This window comes from Rhodofomes roseus (genome assembly GCF_022264815.1).
Source record: "Rhodofomes roseus strain CIRM-BRFM 1785 chromosome Unknown C8Q71scaffold_5, whole genome shotgun sequence".
Classification (NCBI taxonomy): domain Eukaryota; kingdom Fungi; phylum Basidiomycota; class Agaricomycetes; order Polyporales; family Fomitopsidaceae; genus Rhodofomes; species Rhodofomes roseus.
Window position 1 is genome coordinate 1458077 of NW_025952961.1, and position 20177 is coordinate 1478253.

General features: G+C 54.9%; 7 protein-coding genes across 7 annotated transcripts; 4 read left to right on the plus strand and 3 right to left on the minus strand.

Moving 5' to 3' along the window:
- Positions 1 to 367: 367 nt before the first annotated feature.
- C8Q71DRAFT_893331 (Alpha/Beta hydrolase protein) lies at positions 368 to 1852 on the plus strand (the record flags this gene model as incomplete). Its single annotated transcript, XM_047928703.1, has 3 exons — positions 368 to 809; positions 860 to 1207; positions 1264 to 1852. The coding sequence occupies 3 exons, from the start codon at positions 368 to 370 to the stop codon at positions 1620 to 1622; spliced, it is 1149 nt and encodes a 382-aa protein (XP_047781843.1). The 3' UTR covers positions 1623 to 1852.
- An 859-nt stretch (positions 1853 to 2711) lies between these two features.
- Positions 2712 to 3533, minus strand: C8Q71DRAFT_721915 (Alpha/Beta hydrolase protein; the record flags this gene model as incomplete). The annotated part of the gene is made up of 1 exon (XM_047921484.1): positions 2712 to 3533. One exon carries the CDS (start codon positions 3531 to 3533, stop codon positions 2712 to 2714), a length of 822 nt encoding a protein of 273 aa, XP_047781844.1.
- Positions 3534 to 3643: 110 nt separating this feature from the next.
- On the plus strand, positions 3644 to 5849 carry C8Q71DRAFT_746245 (uncharacterized protein). The gene is made up of 12 exons (XM_047923058.1): positions 3644 to 4034; positions 4099 to 4133; positions 4188 to 4354; positions 4412 to 4475; positions 4535 to 4632; positions 4687 to 4774; positions 4891 to 5031; positions 5088 to 5103; positions 5163 to 5211; positions 5263 to 5306; positions 5366 to 5667; positions 5726 to 5849. Exons 1-12 carry the CDS (start codon positions 4006 to 4008, stop codon positions 5752 to 5754), a joined length of 1062 nt encoding a protein of 353 aa, XP_047781845.1. The 5' UTR covers positions 3644 to 4005; the 3' UTR covers positions 5755 to 5849.
- A 950-nt stretch (positions 5850 to 6799) lies between these two features.
- On the plus strand, positions 6800 to 9254 carry C8Q71DRAFT_702633 (rhamnogalacturonase; the record flags this gene model as incomplete). Its single annotated transcript, XM_047920258.1, has 11 exons — positions 6800 to 7037; positions 7170 to 7253; positions 7380 to 7491; positions 7688 to 7752; positions 7998 to 8061; positions 8149 to 8251; positions 8350 to 8380; positions 8433 to 8508; positions 8574 to 8766; positions 8829 to 9130; positions 9191 to 9254. The coding sequence occupies 11 exons, from the start codon at positions 6800 to 6802 to the stop codon at positions 9252 to 9254; spliced, it is 1332 nt and encodes a 443-aa protein (XP_047781846.1).
- Positions 9255 to 9485: 231 nt separating this feature from the next.
- On the plus strand, positions 9486 to 11151 carry C8Q71DRAFT_746277 (uncharacterized protein). The gene is made up of 6 exons (XM_047923059.1): positions 9486 to 10015; positions 10129 to 10138; positions 10191 to 10232; positions 10283 to 10496; positions 10558 to 10642; positions 10701 to 11151. Exons 1-6 carry the CDS (start codon positions 9544 to 9546, stop codon positions 11018 to 11020), a joined length of 1143 nt encoding a protein of 380 aa, XP_047781847.1. The 5' UTR covers positions 9486 to 9543; the 3' UTR covers positions 11021 to 11151.
- A 76-nt stretch (positions 11152 to 11227) lies between these two features.
- C8Q71DRAFT_481602 (uncharacterized protein) lies at positions 11228 to 12803 on the minus strand. The gene is made up of 6 exons (XM_047918832.1): positions 12564 to 12803; positions 12250 to 12490; positions 12160 to 12192; positions 11917 to 12111; positions 11489 to 11847; positions 11228 to 11432 (listed from the first exon to the last, which is right to left on the minus strand). Exons 1-5 carry the CDS (start codon positions 12581 to 12583, stop codon positions 11491 to 11493), a joined length of 846 nt encoding a protein of 281 aa, XP_047781848.1. The 5' UTR covers positions 12584 to 12803; the 3' UTR covers positions 11228 to 11432; positions 11489 to 11490.
- A 3676-nt stretch (positions 12804 to 16479) lies between these two features.
- On the minus strand, positions 16480 to 18667 carry C8Q71DRAFT_702877 (uncharacterized protein; the record flags this gene model as incomplete). The annotated part of the gene is made up of 6 exons (XM_047920275.1): positions 16480 to 16883; positions 17124 to 17487; positions 17549 to 17725; positions 17886 to 18326; positions 18394 to 18499; positions 18561 to 18667. The coding sequence occupies 6 exons, from the start codon at positions 18665 to 18667 to the stop codon at positions 16480 to 16482; spliced, it is 1599 nt and encodes a 532-aa protein (XP_047781849.1).
- Positions 18668 to 20177: the final 1510 nt, after the last annotated feature.

Genomic DNA, 20177 nt, shown 5'->3' on the forward strand with positions numbered 1-20177 from the left:
GTTTGATCATCTATACCGCCCGAGCGCGAATGACCGCATAGGATCCATTAGACATAGATGTAGCGAGGTGGATGCAGAAGGACAGAAGGAGATGATCAAGATCATGAACAAGATCGCGGAAACTGGACTGTGTACTTACCCTGAATGTGGCTGTGCAAGGACAGCCCGTCGATCGTCGATCGTAAGTACCTCCCGCCGGTATGCAATGGTTGGGATGAGGTCGCGTCCAAGCCCCGGCACGGCGAGATGAAGCCTCCGAGAATCTTGGTTCGCCGACCTCCGTGCCTGCTGCTTGTAATGCACGCGTATATTCGACACGCCACGCTCCCCTCCCTCGATCTAAGGACTGCTTCGCGTATACAGAACGATGGAGGGTCGACCAGAGCCGTTCCACTATCATCGGCAGCCGCTCAGATCGGCCCACATCGTTTGCTACGCGCTGTCCACGCTCTGCGTGCGCCTCTCGTACTGGATCGTCGCTGCGGCGATACCCGGTCTGTATCCTCGGCGGGCATCGCCAATGAGCGGGCCCTGTATGCGCGCGGGCATCGCGCCCTTCTTCGTGGTGGGCTTCCCGTACGAGCAGGAGGCGGAGGACGTGGTGCCCGCGCCGGAAGACGAGGCCAAGGGGTTCGTGTCGCTCTCGCCGGTCGAGGACAGGTTCGTGGTCGGCGAGGTGAAGGAGATCGCGGAGCTGAACGGCGTGGAGCCGAGGCGGACGTATGGCTATTGGTACAAGGCCGCGAACGTACTTGGGAGGGGTGACCACCCGGCGAAGGACGACGAGGTCGTCTACCTGCAGTTCCATGGTGAGTCGCTATGGTCCATCGAGGAGGGAACACACTCACGCAGAGCTCAGGCGACGGATACAGCATGGAGACACCGCAGCCGAGCGGGTACGCCGCCCCGTCCGTATGCAGCGGCCTCTTCAGACACGCCCCGCGCACCTCGCGCGTCCTCGCCCCCGCCTACCGATACGTCGCCTCACTCCCCTTCCCGCCCAAGAACCCCTTCCCCGCCGCGCTCCTCGACGCGCTCGCCGCGTACCACCACCTCCACAACGCCGGCTTCCGCGCTGAGAAAGTCGTCCTCAGCGGCGATTCCGCCGGCGGGCACCTCGCCATCGCGCTCGTCCACTACCTCGCCACGGGCAAGCTCCCGGAGCTCCCTGCGTCCGGCGCCCTGCTGCTCGTCTCGCCTACGTCGAGTGGGCGCTGACGCACGACCTGCCTGGGTCGTCGTGGAGGCTCAACCAAGCGACAGACTTCTGCATCCCGTTCTTCACGTCGGAGTCTCAGTACATCGCGAGGGGCCTTGCAGGTAGGCTCCCTGCGGATGCTGGACGTACAAATGCGTGGATCTCGCCGGCGTCGCGCGGGCTGCCCCAGACGAAGGGCTTGTTTGCGGAGTTCCGTAGGACGCTGATGGTCCTGGGCGAAGCGGAGACACAGAGAGACGGGATGTGGACGTTCCGGGATAGGCTGATCGGAGACGTTGGGCAGGAGAAGGTCACGTACAGAGAGTTGTTGGGTGTGTCGCACGACGTGATCTCGATACCGTGGGCTGACGATGACAAGGACAGCGCGTTCAGGATGGTAGGGGAATGGCTACCGAGTCTGTAGCTCAGCTTTGCACGCGTGCCATGACGGGTACGTTGAAGGTTGCTGATCTGACACAGCGAAGTGCAGCACCAGATTGTCGCAACTAGCCTAATTGTAGTATTTCAGTGGACAGACCATAAGGACAGGCCTCGGACGCTGAACCAGACGAGTTTGGGATAGATGAAATGGCCAGTGTGGACGAATCTGTTGCAAACGCGACAGGACGGACCGAGGACGAACGCGCAGAGAAGAACGCTGCCATGTAACAACAGTGATCTATTGAGGACTGTACTGACATCACAAAGTTTGTATTACAGTAACAAAATTGATCTAATGCCCGCGCCACCCTGCAGAACCCTACAAGACCCCGGACTTTGCTTCAAACCCCTCACGTAGTCTACCAGAGTCTACTCTCTTCGTAAGCACCAACTAAGCACCGAGCTCGCACTCCGGTCGACCACGGAGAGGATGGGAGACCATCCGCGACATGTAGATTATCACTGATACAGTGTCTCGCCCAAGTTTCGCCATGACGGCGGGCGATATACCGCTGCACCGCCACTTGCATTGATTTCGATCGTCGCAGTACCTGGGAGGAAAGTCGGATCATTGGACGGCGGAGGGGTTGATGATGTGCGAAAGGATATTTCGTGCGCATGCCCGCTTGCAGTGATAGCAAAGGCGCATACATTGCTTGAGTGCGTCCATGCCGCCACATACCTAGTGCTGTCCTGCCTTGAGCAGGCTGGGCGCGCTCTCCTGTTTACATTGCACGCCTGGGACACAGATGGGGATCAACCATAGTTGTATGTGCGGGATAGAATACAACCGCGAGACAAGGATCGTACACCCTGTGTTCGTGATGAAGAGCAGACCTCAATGACAAAGTCCTTGCGGAATGCTCCTCACTGGCTTAAGCCGACTGCGAGGGCTTCGCCAGCTAGGCAACAAGTACTTACGAACATACCTCTATTCCGAGAAAAATGACATGCTACGTGTCGCAGCGCTCACTCTATCTCTGGATGAGACCATGTGAGAATGAGAGCTCTGCGGGGAGAGAACTCTCACCGTACCTGCAGTCGAAGTCAATACCATCTCGACGGGCGACTTCTAAGACAGATCCATTGCGTCGGATGCGGCCTGGGGCTGCACCGATGACGCTCCAGCACTGTCGTTCCCAAGAACATGTCTGTTCAGGAAGTCCACCGCATCATCCATCCCAGTCGGCGAGTGGAACCAATGGCCCCCGCTCGGGTACTCCTTCCACTCGACCTGCGCACCGAATCCGCGCAACGTGTCTCGCAAGCCACGGCCGTTCCGGACCAGAACCAGCGGATCGTCAACACAGTGCTCGAGCAGCATCGGCGTCCTGAGAAGGACATCCGCGTGGTCAAAGTCACCTCCCTCTAGATCGAGGACCTTGCGCATCTCAGCGAGCGTCCTGCCGGCAAATGGACACCGGCACGAGAACCCGATGAACGCGGCGAGCCTGCCACCCCCTGCGGCGGGGACGTCGAGGTTGAACAGCGTGTGCACGCTCGTAGCAGCACCCATGCTGATGCCCGCCAGCACGACGCGGTCCCAGCGCCCACCGAGCAGCGCGGCCTCGCTGGCCAGGATGCGGCGGATGGCGGGGATGACCTCCCGGAGTCCGACGGCCTGCAGCTCCTCGCGCTCGGCGAAGTCGCGCACGTTCCAGACGTCGAACCACTGCGGCCACGTGTCGGGGGAGCTGGCGCATTTGCGCAGGGGAGCCTCGGGGAAGACCCAGCGGAAGGAGGGGAAGGCGTGGACGAGGGTGCGGTTGCGCGAGTCGCGCGAATGCGCCAACGAGGCCGCGAAGTTTCGCGGGTTGTCGCCGCGCCCGTGCAGAAAGACGACGGTGTGGGTGTGCGGCGCCGAGGGGGGGATGGTGATGAATGGGATCTCCATCGTCGTCCCCATGAGAGCTCTCAGAATCACCGTACACACACTGACACAGCCACGCGTCATGCGACTGCAGCTTGTTGTGTTCTGTTTGTCCTCTACCATACAGGCTGCCGCGCACTTGCCCTGCGACTCTCTTTAAAGTTCACAGAGGCGTCGCCTTCAATGGCTGCTGCGGTATTACTCAAGGCATAGCTCTAGGTAGCTCTTGGCTGCTCGCTAATACCGTCGTGTTTCAATACGACTGGCGAGTTGCACAGCCCTTATGCCGTACTTTATGAGACACATCATGGCGCATGGTACAGTCGGGTCCTGATGGACCACAACCTTCCCAGCCTAATTCGACCAATTGGGTACTCATGAACACCGCGTTGACAATTCGTGGCTGCCGCCGGATGCTGCAGCTACTTAGCTCTATCAACGGAGACTTGAGTGATCGCGAGCTGGTTTCCCCCCTCCACTCGTCCTTCTCATCATCATGTCCGAAGCCGATTCAGTCAGAATCCTGTACGTCGTCGATTCCATCACCAATCCTGTATACTGATCTGATCTGATCACTTCGTATTGTCAGTATACTAGACAACCGCATCTCTATCGCTGCCACAGGTGCGCTACTTGCTCATGTCAACGACGGGGTGTTCCTGACCGCCGGGTACACAGCGCTGTACTGCTACGACAAGATTCTCACCGCGGAACAAGAAGTGAACCTCATATGGCGTCGCAAGAATTCTGGGATCGTCATACCCGCGATCTATGCAACAATGCACATTTGTACGGCACTGTACCTCATCATCACTGTCTTCGTTCCCAGTAACATTCCCTGTGAGGTGCGTAAACTGACACCTTCGTTCGCACATATCGAGTTGTCATAATCTATACCCAAGGGCGTGTTCATTTTGAATGTCGTCGTTGACATCGCTATATGTGCTCTGTATCTCGCGTGGGGTGGTGAGCACTTCCAGCTAATTCACTGAGCTGGTTCGCGATACTTACCCAACTGCCTTCAGTTGCTTCCGCCTTGCGTGTCTATGCAATCGGTGGCCTGGACCTTGTCCTCCCATCTGTCATCATGTTCTTTTCGCTCGTGCCTGTGGCTGCGAACATAGTACGGGGGTTCCACGGCTTCACGTCTGTTTACATGCTGATGTCTGGACACCAGTATAATGCGACAAGTCTGGTCCAAATGAGCCTTCCTCCGACCAACTCGTGTGTGTACTTCTCGAATACGCCTGTATACGCCCAAGCGATGTACGTATCATGTCCTCGACCTCCGTGTATGCGCGCGCTTAATCGTTTGTTGCAGACGTAAGCCAGACCATGCTCGCCTCTGCTTGTGTATTTGACGAAGCGGCATTGCCGGTAGTCGAGATCGTCACGCGGGCGTGTTCGACATTCGCGGATGCTCTCGTTCTCATTGCGACTTGGCGAATCAATGGAGGGATCAAGAAGCTCGCCCGACAGATGAATGTCAACGTTTCACTCACGAGCCTTCTGCTGAGAGATGGTGCGCCGACTGTCCAGGAACGTCAGATTGCGGGTCTAAACGCTGATGCCACGTAGGAACGATTTACTTCTGGTGAGATGCCTGCAGAAGCTCTCAACCCCGGCTAATGCGGCGCATACCGTCCACCTCAGTACGCTCCTAGTAGCGAACGTCGTCGTTCTGACATCATACATTCAAAATGTACGCCGTCTGCACTGGTGTGCAGTATCACTCGTTGACTTTACCACATAGGTATCCTTCAGCGACGATTCTGAGGTCGCCGTGCTAGTCCTCGTGTGCGCTTCCACACTTCAGTTCGCTGAGAAATCACAGCGCAGGCTCACACATCCATCAGGTTGACCACGATCCTCCTCTCGCGGCTCTTTCTCAACTTGCGCGAGGCGGCGCTTGGCTCCGAGACCGCCTCTCTATCGCAGGATACACGGATGTCTGACGCACGGTTCTCGCGGGTTCTCGGTCCCCTAGGGAACTCGTTGGACGACGGGCTTACGTTTTTTGCTGAGTCGGACACGGACGTCCTCGACTCGGTACACGACGAAGATGGCCGCGATTTTGGAGATAGCTCTGTCGAGCACATCCTTCGCAGTGCAAGCTCGGACACCGACCACCGCGTGGGTGGGGTCGTATCAGCGAATGGTGGGTAGGCCGCACTGAGTCTTTATCCTTCGACTTCTAATAGAAGTGTGTATCTCAGACCGTACAGAGCGTTCCCATGAAGCTTAGCCCTCTGTCGCTGTTCCGGTCAGGTTCTGGCTTTTCTCCGATAGCTGTCCGCGCGAGCTATGATGATGACCTATAATTCACTATTTATCCCACTATTGATTCTGTGTGGTTGGGCCTGTCAGAAGCAGGTGCGCTCTCTGTGGCTTGCTTGCACAGCATCGTTTCCGGGCCCCCTGTGAGAGCCCTCCTGGCAATCGTGTGAACCAACGCTGCTTCGCCGGCAGCATGCACGCCGCTGTCTAGCCGCGGGCCGGCCTATTTCCGTCACGAGGTGCGGTTCAGCAAATATTTCATCGGATTGACCACTTCAGTCCCACAGCCACGGAGCCTTCGCGCCTCCGACCCGCAGCGGAGGGTATATGCTGTGAGATTGCACTTCAGTCCCAGCCCCGCAGCGATCGCGACCGTGCTGCAGAGTTACGACAACAATCGTACGTCCTACCACTGCTCCTTTCTTTTTTCCTGGCAGACACAATTATGACTGAATCGAAGGGCGACCTAGGTCGGGAAACGGTCGGGACTGTGAGTGACTAGTCTGTCGATCGCTGCCACAGACCCTGAGGAACGTGGTGTATCTCTCCCCACGAAAGCATACATCGCTCCATGTGGCCGCCATACCTTCTCTGCACCCGTCCCGTTGCCTACGGCCCGTTTTCGCCAGATTGTTAAATTGCAAGAGGGCCGAAGGACAACGGCGCCACGCCGTCGTGCATCATGGCCATCGACAGCGTGCGCCTGCGCTCCCATTCTTCGTCCGCACGACCGCCACTCCGCAGCAACGCACAGGCCCAAAAGCTTAACTGCCCGGTCCGCGCAGCGACGCACCCTCGCAACGTATGATCGCGGATGCGCTTCTGGGTTTGAATGCCATTCAAGATGTCCGCCGGACGTTTCCCTACCCTCTCACGGGAGTCTCACGTTGGGTCGCTCCCGCTGGACGTCCTCCTTTATATATATGCACCAAGACGGATCCCCATAAAGCCTCTGCCCAGTCCTCTCCGCTCGCATCGGGCCCGAGACTTGCACCGCTGCAGACTTCGCGACTATGCTCACGTTTGCCTTTGTGCCCCTCGTGCTCTCATTCACCTGCACGCTCGGTATCCGCGCTCAGCTCTCTGGCTCCGTAGGCCCGACGACCCCCCTCAGCGAGAAGTCGAACCTGTGCAACGTTCTCGACTATGGCGGATCTGTTGGGTCCAGCGACATCGGCCCTGCTATTCAAAGCGCGTTTGACGACTGCGTGCTTACGAACTCAAGTGCCTCCACGCTGTATGTTCCGGAAGGTATGTAGTCTGCTCATGTTTGTTCATTGTCCACTGCTCCTCGACGTCGCATGTATACGGTCCGATGGCTCGTACAGTATGTTGCGTTTCAGCACTGCGACTGACGTCACTGGTCATCCTCATCCCCTACAGGCAACTATGACATGCAAACCTGGGTCACTCTCAACGGAGGCACCAAGTGGGCCTTCAGGCTCGACGGTCTTATAGCGCGTGCATGTACGTCCATGGCTCATCAACCCCCGGCTTGAGCAACTAATGCAGTTTCTCCTTCGTTCCGCGCTCGTGGTCAATCTTCTGACCCTACCCTCGATCAAAAAATGTCACCTTTCTGCAACGGTTCAGCTACGACGACGGGAAACATGATCGCGATCGAGGATGCTGAGGACTTCGAGTTCTATTCCGCGAACTCTGCCGGCGGTATCCAGGGTTTGGGCTACGAGTGCCGGAATGACGGGTGAGTTTGCCTCTATATAAACTTGACCCTGGTTTGTGCCATAGGTCGAGACGGCATGCCGATAACGGTGCGACTGCTGGTCAACATCTCCACTGGCATGGCTTGATCTCCATATTGCAGTCTTGCCCCGGCTTTTGTCGTGTCACGATTTCTGCGTCATACGTATCAGGATGTCATGACTAACTGGCCCGTCTAGACCACGCCTCATTCGCATGGTCACATCGACGGACTGGTCCCTCCACGACCTCATCCTTGTCGATTGTGAGTCTTGACTCTCCGATCTTTTCGGCGGTCACGTTATCTCGATCCTTCCGGCGATTTACATCCGCTCGATTGGGCACTAGCCTCGATCGGACTGCGTTTGATCGCCGGAGATTGATCGTATCGATTTGGAACGTTGTGGGCGCTAGGTGGGGCGCTCTCCCAACGGTGCCCTTTCTTTCTGTCGTTCGCAGGCTCGCCATTGCTCTTGCCCTGACTACGTGCTGATCGACATCTGAATACAGCACCTGAGTTCCATCTCGTGGTACAGGGAGGAAGCAGCGGAGAGGTATACAACCTCGCTATCCGGTGTGTTTACTCCCTTCCCACATCTCTTATCCTTTCCTCGACTTGTTGAACTGTTGAACTGAGTATCGCCTTCGTTCGACTGTGCAGAGGTGCTGATATCGGTGGATCTGATGGCGTCGATGTGTGGGGCGACAATCATTGGATTCACGACGTGGAGGTGACGAACCGTGATGAGTGCGTCACCGTCAAGGTGTGTCTATGTCTCCTCTTGGTGTAATGCCAATTATCCGTGGCGCCTTCTTATTGGTCATGCATTGGGAAAATGGCTTACGGAGTTCATCCATCCAGAGCCCCGCATCGAATATCCTCGTAGAGCAGAGTGGGCCCCTCACGTTGTGTGTGTCAATGATCACGCTGCTGACGTATTGCAGTTTGGTGCAATCAGAGCGGAGGAAGTGCGATGGGCAGTCTCGCCATTAATACCTCCATCACGAACATTCTCTACCGGTGAGTCTCTCGATGCCATTTTCCCGTCAACATCTCATCCCTACTACACGGACATCACGTTGCAGGTACGTCTATACTGTCGGCGGTAACCAGGCATACATGATCAAAGGTAACGGTGGCTCTGGAACGGTGTCGAACGTTGTCTTCGAGCATTTCATCTCTCGGGACACCGCGTACGGTCTGGACATTAATGAGTACTGGGCAAGCATCAGTCCCTTGGATGGGCCGGGCGTGACGCTAGAGAACATCACCTTCAAGGTACATCGCTTGCTCCTCCCTTCACACTGTTTCGATTATCGCAGCTCACAGCTATTTCGTAGAATTGGGACGGCAACGTCGCTGACGGCGTCGAGCGCTCGCCGATCCAAATCATCTGCGCAGACGAGGCGCCGTGCTATGACATCACGCTGACGGACGTCTATATGTGGTCGCTCACGGACGAGGCGACGATGAAGTGCGAGAGTGCGTTCGGGAGCGGCGCATGTCTCAAGTCAGGGAGCAGCTATACAAGCTACGCGGTGGAGACGACGAGCTACACCCAGCCTAGCGGGTACTCCACGCCGACGACCATGTCGGGCGACTTGACGGCCGGCTTTGGCAGCACAACAATCATCCCGACGCCGTGAGTTCTTGAGCTTTCTTGAGGAACTTTGCGATAGCCACTGACCCTCCGCTTATACAGAACGATTTCGACGACGTTCTACCCCGGTCGGGCGCAGATATCACCCCTTATGAAGAACCTGTAGTAGGCCTCCTACCATAGGCGACCTGCGGATGGGTCAGGTATCGGAAGAATTGAATATATTATGTACCTTTGTACCACCTCGTGTGCTCGTGTACTGTACTCAAATAACTCGGGTCATTGGGGGCCATGCATCGTGGTGCTTGCTCGCAGAGGTCGGTAATATCTACAGTTTCCTTATTTGGAGAAACATCGCGTCAAGCTCGTGACTCCGAGTCGCGATCGTGACGCGGCCCGGACAGCAACGACTCGAGTCTTGCTGACTTGCTCTTGTTGGGTCCGTGTCGTGTTATATGCTCAGCTCTGCACGCTGGCTCGTGCAGATCAACCTGCGAGGACATTTCCACACTCGTCAGCCAGCGACATTTCGCTCGTGCAGCACTCAGACCCTTCCGCACCCACATCAACAACCATCGAAGACCAGGATGGGCAAGAACAAGAAGTCTTCCGTACCCGGCGAGCAGCATCTGCATCTGCAACCTCTCTCATCTCTCTCGGAGAAGGCGACCGCACCCATCGTCGACACGCACACCCACTTACACTCGACGTTTAGTACCTACCGCAGCAAGTATCCCGCTGGCCGATATGAGACCGTCTTTGACTTCGTTCGGGGTATGTACGAGGGGCGCGGTGTGGAAGCGATTGTGGACGTATGGTGCGAGGCCCCCGTTCTCAAGCAGGCGTGGCGAGAGCTGGCGGACTCGGCGCTGACGGAGGAGGAGAGGAGAAGTAAGTGGGCCGGGTTGGAGTATTGGTTCGTTATGGGTGAGTGCCGCGTTCTTACTGTCTGCTGCTGGCCATCCGGGCCATCCGGAAACGATCGCGATTTGCTGGTTAACAGACTGGTCTATGTTACACATCGCTCATCAAGGTACCAGGTGTCCATCCGTAGGTGATGATCGCGACTACACGGACACATGAAGCCTCACGAGCTTACCAGCCACGAAGCGAATTCATACTCGGATGAAGTAGAGGCAGACATGTACGTCTATCACCCGCGGACTCTCTCATGCTCGTCATAACGTTGGATAGCCTAGACGCGATGGTACATCCACGCTGCGTAGGCTGGGGCGAGATCGGTCTCGACTACCATTACGATAACTCTCCGCGCGAGCTCCAGCAGCAAGTCTTTGTACGGCAGCTTCAGCATGCTGTGCGCCTTGGAAAGCCGCTCACGATTCACACGCGTGAGGCAGAGGAGGATACGGAAAGGATTCTAAAGGAAGAAGTGCCCAAGGATCATAAGGTACGTCCGCATATCAGTTCCGTTCCGCAAGCATTGGTGACCGAGCTGTCTATGCGAGCAGATTCACATACACTGCTACACAGATTCGCCTGAATGGACTGCGCGGATGCTAGATCACTTTCCCAATCTCTACATTGGCATCACGGGTACGTCTCGCATCCCTCTCTTCTCATCAGAAGAATCCACTACAATGCGCATCTGCAGGCGTCATCACATACTCGTCAAACCTTAACACCGCGAACGTCATCCGCCATCTCGCCGCCTCGTCTTCCTCCCGCCTACGCATTCTCCTAGAGACAGACGCGCCCTTCATGGTACCTTCGAACCTGTACGACACCGCGTTGAAGGGTGTCAAAGGTCGTTTGCCACTGAGTCATAGTGCAATGATCCCGTGGACAGCAGAATTCGTAGCTGGGGTAGCAAATGAAATGATGGCGGAGGTGGTGGAGGGACGACCATCGTGGGATGTGGAGAGGGTGATGCAGGTGGCGAGAGAGAATGCACGGAACATGTATGGCGTTTGAAGGGTAATGGTGTTCCTTGCTACGAGAGTGTATAGCTTAAGTTGTCCGTCGACGTCGTGCACTTGACGTGCAGCTCCCCGTTGTTTACTCCGCGTCCAGTTGATGCATTGAGATACTCAGTCTACGCAGGAAAGAGTTTGAGGGGGGATTTGATACGGTGTAGGCAGCGCAGGTCCGCATAGCTAAGGAATAGTGCAACGGGCTACAAGATCGTCTCTGTACGCGTCTTGAGTTTCAAAACCACCGGCCGCGATAGAACAATGGGCAAAACATTGAATGAAAACAACGAAGCACAAACAACCATCAGAGTCTTAGGGACGTCAACGCACACGCTGCAAGTACACGGGATTCCAGAGTGCCAAGAGACTCAGTAGCGTGGACGGTCCGTGTTGCGCGTACGTCTGATACAGTACTGAAGGCAGTATCATCAAGTGTTGTTGAGCGTGTCAGACCAAGGTAGCGACTCACAATCACGCTGCAGGCTCGGCGACGCAGGGTACGGCCAGATTCTCGTGGTGTCTGCGCAGTGAGCCTGGCCTCGTGAAGTCCTGCCCGCAGTGCTCGCATCGCGGTTTGCGGACGGCTCGGACGTGTGTGTGCCGCTCTTGCAGGTGCCTCCAAAAGTTGTGTACCTCGAGCATGCATCCGTCCCAATCGCAGCGGATTTTGTCCTTGGCGTCGCTCATAGCAGGTACTTTCACGCGGTGCACTTGTTTGAGATGTACGTGGATAGCATTCTTCGTGCGACGGACTTGGTCTCCACATTCATTCCACATGCAAGTCAGGTGCGTCATGGCGTCCTGCGACAGTGTGGGTAGAGTACTAGACTGCGAAAAAGTATGGTTCGTGCATTCGATCAAATTATGTTATAGCGAAAAGACATCGGTGGGACACACCGAATAGCCTGGATCCACCGATGGTGCCATTGAGCGTGTATCAGCTGCTGGCACGGGGAAATCTTGTTGCGCACGCGTTGATGAGTCGTCAGCATGATTGAACAACGTCTCATCGTTCTGCTCGGTGCGAACTCGGGACTGGCCAGTCGTCGGTGACTCCGCAGAGAGCAGCCCTTCGTTGAACTGGTAATCATTCTTTACCACTGGTTCAAGCAATTAGTACGAATGAGGGGACGGACTCACCGTACAGTAATCGAAGAAGCCTTCGGACAGTGGCTGAATTGAATGACAATGTGAGTTCCATGCAATGAATCAATACGGATGCGGGCTGACCATATAGTACGAAGCAGCCGAAAGCTCGTAGCCTACGGCACCCATGGATAGGTGTGGCACGTTGCCAGCCGCCTGCCAGTGCGCAATGTCACGGTAGTCTAGTGCCTCTCTTGTCAAGAGGTAAAGCTCAGGACTGAGGAGCTGCGCGATCTCGGACGGATGGAAGCAATCCAGGCCTGCGCTCGTCCCGCTAGAGTGTATACCCCCAAGATGTAGACCTGAGACGGAAGGGGATCGGTCACTGAGTTGGACAGTAGAGAGGCACGGATTAGCTCGCGCATAGTACCAGCATGCAATACCAAGATTCAACGGACCTGAGTTCGTTGACCGGCATAAGGCTACTGACCGACGTGAGGCTGGAGGACGTCTCTACAGTCTCTTGACTCTTGCAGCGTGGCGTACAGTGGGATGTATGCGTGGTATATATGGTGACAGAACTTATTTCATATTGCCAGTGCGGTTCCACCGGTGCCACGAGAGCTATTGCTTTCCGAGTCTTCGCAGCTGAGTGACAACATCAGCAAAACCCGGAAAATCCGGTATGCCCTGGGATCATTGCATCAGGAAAGTGGCACCTTGCCTCAACGGCCTCAAACGGCCTCACCTGTCTAATTTGTGCCTAACTTGTCTCATTGCCTCACTGATTTTCGACTTGGCTGGCTTTGGTTTTGCGTACTTACTGATCGACGATACAACTTACTGATTGACAATACAATGAATGCATTACAATACTATCTATGTCGACACAGGCCGACACAGTTGTGTCGCTACTGAGTACTGAGATCCAATACCCTTGTTCTGGCCGCTGCACCAAATCAAATTCGCGTTCACCGCCGGCGTTGGCGGTTAACTCATCGCGGGTGTTCTGCACTTGGGCCCATCGTGCGCGTGCCAACCACTCACTCGCTCGCGAGTTGCTGCACCTCCGCCCGCCGTGGCACCGTGGCGGGTCGTGGCGGGTCGGACGGATGTTGGACAGCAGGATGAGCTGATTATCTGGGAATGTGGGCAAGTGGGCGGGCGAGTAGGTGCCCGGGCGTGCGGGAGCATTCGCAAGCAGGTACGTGGGCAAGCAGGTGAGCATACGGGAAAACGGGCAGGTTCATGGGTAAGCAGGCCGGTCAGACAGTGGGTGTATGGTCGAACAGCAGAGCGAGGCCGTACCTTTGACGTTCATGCTTGGCCTTGTAGCCCTCATCGCGCCCTTCATTCTGCTCCTCCTCAGTATCCCACCCTTATCTGCATGCACATCGGGGCAGCGTGAGCGGCATCTTGACAGATTATCGCATATTGGCTTGCCGACGTTGCGGGGCAAAGCGGTCGCTGGTCGCGTCGTGCGGGGAGGTCGTTATGGTGCACGCGGGCGGCGGGCGGCTGGCGGATGCGCGTGACGCGCACATCGTCGGTCGTCCATGCACGTCATTGGTCGTACAGGTGGTTGCAAGAGGGTGCCAGTGACTGACGAGGTGAAGAGCGACGTTGGCCGGCCATAAGTGATGGATCATTGAGGACGTCAACAGCACAGCCCAAAGATCGTTGAATGGCTGCCCTAAACTAGATAACAGCTCCGACCTGGCTCCGACCGCCGGCGCTCCGAGTCGGCGCGCACGCGCGGCCTTGCTTCGCTGGCACTTACCCTCACATCACGCAGTCGCGGGCACCTCGTCTCCCAACCTCAACGTGCAAGACAGCCGACAAGCATACAGAATGTAAGTCCCGTGTACACAAGCGTGCAGCAAGCTGACGGCTGGTACCAGGGAGGGAACGGCAATGGGTGAGGGCCCGGCCGAGCGAGCGGCGGGCGCGGGTACAGCCCTTGGGCATCCACCGCCTCTACGAAGAACACATCGAAGAACGGCGAGCATATGCGTAGTGCGCATGCCTTGTTCCCGAGGCGGGGCACGACGTCAGACGTGAGTAGGTTGTGCCCCACACGGCCCGCGTCTGGTTAGCGGCAAATAAATATGTGAGTTTCGTTTCGTGACTCATTATCCTGTATATGCACCTGACCGGGAGCTTCTCGTGAAGTACAGAGTGTGGGGGGCTCCAACACACTATGGCCGAAGTGCGGATATGATTTCGTATATGGTCTGTCCATGCCCTCGCTTTCGTCCTCCCGTGCCTGCGTGATTCTGACTCGGTGTGCAGGGGCCTATTCATCAACAAGCGCGTCTTGCTCAATGTCGATGCATCGTGCTCGTTGTGCTGGACGGTGAGTGAGGTTTAAAATGTTGGGCTCGAGGTGAAGAATATTGACGTGTTCAGTGTGTACTACAGCGCGACGATCTGGCGCTGGTATAAGAACTGGCCCGCAAACAAGGACGAGGTTGTTGCAGGGACTGGTGCGTGGCCCCGTTCTAGACATGTCGGAGACGCTGATCAGCATTGCGTAGGTGATATTCATGGCGATTGAGCAGCAGCGGATGGCATGTGGAGATGACGGGGCATGAGTGCGCATCGGGCGACCTCATGGGATGTGGATACCCTCACGGAACTCGCAAATAGGGTAGGCTGTTGACCGCATCTCGGAGGGGTACAGAGTGAGGAATTAGGACCGCTGTTGTAGATACAGCTCAAATATATTTGTTATTTTGTTGCACTGTCTTCCGGCTCACTTAAGTACCTCATGTGTCTATGTGCCCTATGAGCCTCATTGCCTCATTGCCTCATCACGTCTCAGATGAGAGATAATCTACTCAAATGAGACTTGAATGAGGCAGCCCGTCTCAGACTGTCTAATTGCCTCATTGCCTCGATGAGGCAAAATAGGCAGGTGGTGCACATTCCTGATGTGGCCAGGACGTATCACGCTGGCAGGGTGATACAAGGCTGAGATAAGGCGCTGACAAAGTCACGCGACTGCGGTTCGACTTTCTATCGTATACAGCACCGCGCCGACTCCATGTAATTAGCCGTCGGTGTCATGTCAGCATGCATACGGCTTACTTTCTACGTAGCAATGGGCTGATACGTATGTATTTCCTAATGAGATTGCTGGCCAGCTGCGAGTATATAGCAGTCTGGATGTCGAAGCTAGCTGGAAGGCAGCGCGTCAACATGTTGCAAGTTACCTGATTGGGTATCACAATAGGGCTGCTCAATTCTCGCCGCCCGTTCGTCGGTTCGTCGGGCACCTGCCCCGTAAGGCAGGTAGCATCAGATCCGGATCAAGCCCGGCAGATTCCCGACTAATCCAGCCACCGCCTACCGACAATGACGCTTAACGACTCGTCGATAATTAGCACTGACCGATACGACCTTGCACCAGCCAGAGGACGAGCCTAGGGTGACTCGGAGCTCAAGCGCTCAAGCGCTCACGTCCTGGTTGGTTTACCGTCGCAGAGCTGTGAACGGCGATTTCGAAGTTAAAGAATGTAAATGTAAGATGCATTACATAACATTTTTAGCAGTCAATGTAGGTTAGTGTCGGGACAGATGAGAGAGCGGCAGGGGAAGAAAAACGAGATTAATAGCCCGATTAGAAACGAGATTCAAGACTGTGAACTGACAGCAGTGAACGCGCACGTTAACGGAAAGTTACTGCTGACTGCCTATGTGATTATGTAAGCCCACTGATAGCGAGCCCTCGACACTGTGTACATGCATCCCATAGCAATTGGCAAGATTCAAATATTCTGTGGGTATCGTACACATCCGACACCTCGTAAGTAATGTACAGTCGGGAAGTGAGCTGACCTGAGCTCGTTCTCTCGTTGGTCCTGCCGCTTTCGGTAGGCGGTGGCTGGATTAGTCGGGAATCTGCCGGGCTTGATCCGGATCTGATGCTACCTGCCTTACGGGGCAGGTGCCCGACGAACCGACGAACGGGCGGCGAGAATTGAGCAGCCCTAATGAAGCGCGACGCGGTCACAAGCGCCGGCGCAGTGGCGCGAGACCGCAGCAATGTTATTCAACTCTTGGCAGAAGCGTGAGTTGCCGACATTGTTTCTGTGCGCGAAATGCGTGTTTTATATGAGTAGAACACATATTCAAAGGCTTATTTCTTTAGCTTTGAAGCTGAGATCTGGAGGTGCGCTAAGGCCACGCACTCATGTGTCACACTCCGTGACACGCAGTGACTCAGCCACTCTTGCGTTACACTGTGCGCATTTCCAAGTCGTACAGGCTGACTTTCGTGAGTCTGTACTCGTTTTGTATGGCGTTTGTTTTGCGTGCGTGCTAATATATTTCAAAGTACTATTGGACTTGAATTTGAAGTGTACCGCATCATCACGAATTCAGGTACAAATCGTCTATATCGTACGTGTCCTCGTCATCCTCGTCATCTGGCTCGTCTTCACCCCAGTCATCAACCTCCTCATCATCCTGCTCGACGTCAAGCTCCTCGTCGCCCTCTACTTCCACATCAGGCTCGATGGACTCGGGATCCCACTCATCGACTGTGGCAGTGTTCACTCCCAGGCCAAGTTCACTCAGGTCTTCATCTGGGTCACCATCCTCCTCCGCTTCGAGTTCGTCTGGCTCGGGATCTACCATAGGTGCGTCCTGGTCCTTGTGCTGCGAGTGTGGAGATGTATGGCCTACTCCGAGGCCGTAATACCGCATGACCATATCACGGTCAACAAATCTGAAGAATCTGAACGTCAAATCAAGATCACATGCAAGTGTCGACACTCACATGCCAACGTAGTAAGACTGCCAGTCCTCGTTCTCTCCCACAGGCCGTGCAGCTGAACTGGGGTAGGAGAGGAGCTCTGACGTCTTTCCGTCCGCGAATGCGGGCATTAGGTGGCAGCCTCGAATCACCAATGATGGATCAAGGAAACCGAACGCGTCGGCATCATCCGCCTCAACAAAACCTACCTTGGGCAGGTGCGCAGCAGCACGACCCCAGCGATGTTCCGGGTCAATACCAAACCAACGCACCCACAGGAACTCCATGCGCTGCACCGAACGGTTCCGAACGTTGCGTCCGTGCTGATAGACGTCGGCATGGAAGATTCCGAGCACACGGGCATACCAATAGGGGTGCGCGCCGGCTTCGGTCTCGCAGGAATGCACCATGACATCGCTGTGAGTCCTCGGGTTAACTGAGTCTTGATCCCGTCGAACGTCGTACGTTGTGAAGTTGACGCGAAGGACTTGGTGAGCATAGATCTTGTTGCCTACAATCTGAAGACTGTCCAACTCATCACGTGAGTATTGTTCCTCGTCGCCGTCGAAGTCCTTCCCTAGAAGACGCGATAACAGATGGCCCTTCAGTTTAGGCACAAAACGCTGTAGCAAAGCAATCGTGATGAGGGTAAGAAATGCATAACCTGATGAGCTCATGGCTTACCGTTCCTGCGGGGTCTGTGCCCAGACGATGCACGAAGGCATCCAGATGATGTGAGGACTCTCTCGAATCCGACACATGGTGGTGCATGTTTATGTCCGTGTAGGGTAAAGGTTCCGAATCACTCGGCTGGAAGTGGTGGGAGCCGTGACTACTGTGGCTGCTATGGCTTTCCTGATTCTGAGGATCATTGCTGGAGTTGTTTGATGCCGCGGCGGTGGCTACAGGGTCGGTTGCACGCAGTAGCAGCGTTTCCCGTCGTTCGTGCCGTGCTATTTGCTTCGTCGCATCATTCTTATTGGTCACCTTGTACAGCCGTTTCAGACGTCGATGACAGAACTCTCCCTTCGAGAGAGAATGAGCTAGGAATGTAGTAGCCGTGACGTGCACTCACGTCCTGTGTTGAGTATAAGCCCAATGGGCCACACCACGGTATGATGAACGGGTAGTCTCCGAAGCTGTGAAACTTGTATGTATCCAAGTTAAGTGTCTTTGCCTGCCGCGCATGCGATGTACGCAAGCCGGACTTCTCGGCTCGGCGTGCGCGGGACTCAGCTTCCCGTGGTAACTCCGTTGTGTTGAATGCGGGGCAGACATGGTCACGAAAATATCGTAGAGCTTGTCCGAGGTCTCGTGTAGCGAGCTTGAGGTATTCGATTGAAGACTCCGATTGCATTCGCAGCTTCGCAAGAGCATGCCATTCAGCAAATCGATACAGTAGAGTCGTGAGGGATTTGTCGTAGGGCTGAGGCAGGAGCCCTTCGAACACTGGAATAGCGCACTACATCGAAGCTTAGTGGCTTATGCTCGTACAAGAAACACACAACTGAGTCGTTGCTGCGACGCACCTGTAGCAAGTCCTCAAAGTCGCGTGCAGCCATCTTCTTCATCTCAGACGCATTCTCTGCAAAGCGACGGATACTCCCACGGCCAAATGTTGAGATTTGTCGATATCTGCCATGTAACGTGTTGGCTGCGTGCATGCATAATTTAGAACGCTAGACAGCAATCTCACCTTCTGTCCATTTCGAAGACCAAGACCCCGGTGGGCGCGCTGGCATACAGAATCCGTACAAGGTGCGTGAACAGGGCTTTCCACACGCCAAGTTCAACCTCGTGCATGAAATCGGGTACCAAGATTGAGTACACGTCGAAGGTGTCGCCGAGGCGTGCAGAGAACGCGTTCTGGTGGGTTATGGTATTATATGAGCAATCAGCCATTTTTATCGTCATTCATTTGGTGAGTTCAAGCACGTACCACTGTCGGAACCAGTGACCATTGCTTCAATAGTCTCTCTACTTTCGCGCTGACAACGCCAAGGCCAGTGTTATGGATGAGCTCACGAGCTTTCGATATCCTCGCACGCAATCCTTCAGACCATCTTCGCAGAAACCCAAATCTGGCTTCTGAGCGTCGTGCGAGGTCCCTTTTCTGTCCCATTTTGAATACATCTGATTGCATCGTGTAGCATCGTGGACATGGACAGAGACCTTTGTCCCGTATAGCGGCGATGAGAACTCTGTCATAAGGTTCAGAAGGGTGAGCCCAAAGGACTGTTATCCAAGATCGACACACTCACTTCTCAGGATAGTCGGCCGAATATGTGAAGATGCGAGGGAAGACACGACGTGTGATACCATCCGCACATTTGATAACGATTCCGTCAAAGTACGCTTTCACGAAGTCGTCGTCCAGAAGATGTCGCCATACAGCATGGAAGAGTTCGCGGCGACAGTACGTGAGAATTGGTGAGCTTTTCTTGCCCGCATCGTCACGAAACTTGCTCATGAATGAGCGTACACTATCAGGGAGCTATACAGAGATAGGTCGATCGTAAGGACATGTAATGACTCGACTCTGGCAAACTCACTGATGGGATCATCAGGAAAAACGTTCGTGTCTTCAGTGGTCTTGTGGAGAGCCAAAAGTGACATTATGTGTCACTATGTGCCACAAGAGCCTTAAGGTAAGTCAATTTCTTATTTTGTCTTACTTAAGTACACGTTTACTTAAATGAGAACAAAAAAGTACCCTTATTGTTCTGCCCCCTTTCACTATTGCTACTTCGTTCCTTCTAATTAAGCACTCAAACATTGTGTTCTTTTTTCTCTTAATTGCACTTCAATGCGTGGTGTCTTTGGCTTCCTTGGTGCTCTTCAGCATCATGCACAATAAACTGCCGTCCATTCATACTATTGATAATACACGACTGGAAACGCATAGCAATGAAGCAGCTCTGCCGCCCGACAACCGTAGACCGACAACCGTAGACGATGTTAATATGTGTGACGTGACTTCAGAGACAATGGCGAAGGAGAGCAGGAGACAGAGCGAGATGGAGAGCGAGAGACGGCACACTATCGTACATCGAACATGCGCAACACACGATTCTTCCCCAGAGTTCAGCGACTCAGCAACGTCATGGCCAGTATGGGTATCTAGATGGGGCAGACCATAACTGAGCTCAGACCTCCGGTTACAATCAAGTCCTTGCTCAACTTACCTTGAAGCATAGACCATGACAACGTAGCCAGGAGTCCTCTATCAGACTGTCCCTGTTTGGTCCTCACGAGCCGCGCCTTGTCAGGATGAAATTTGACACTAGATTATGGATCATCCTCTGTGATGAGA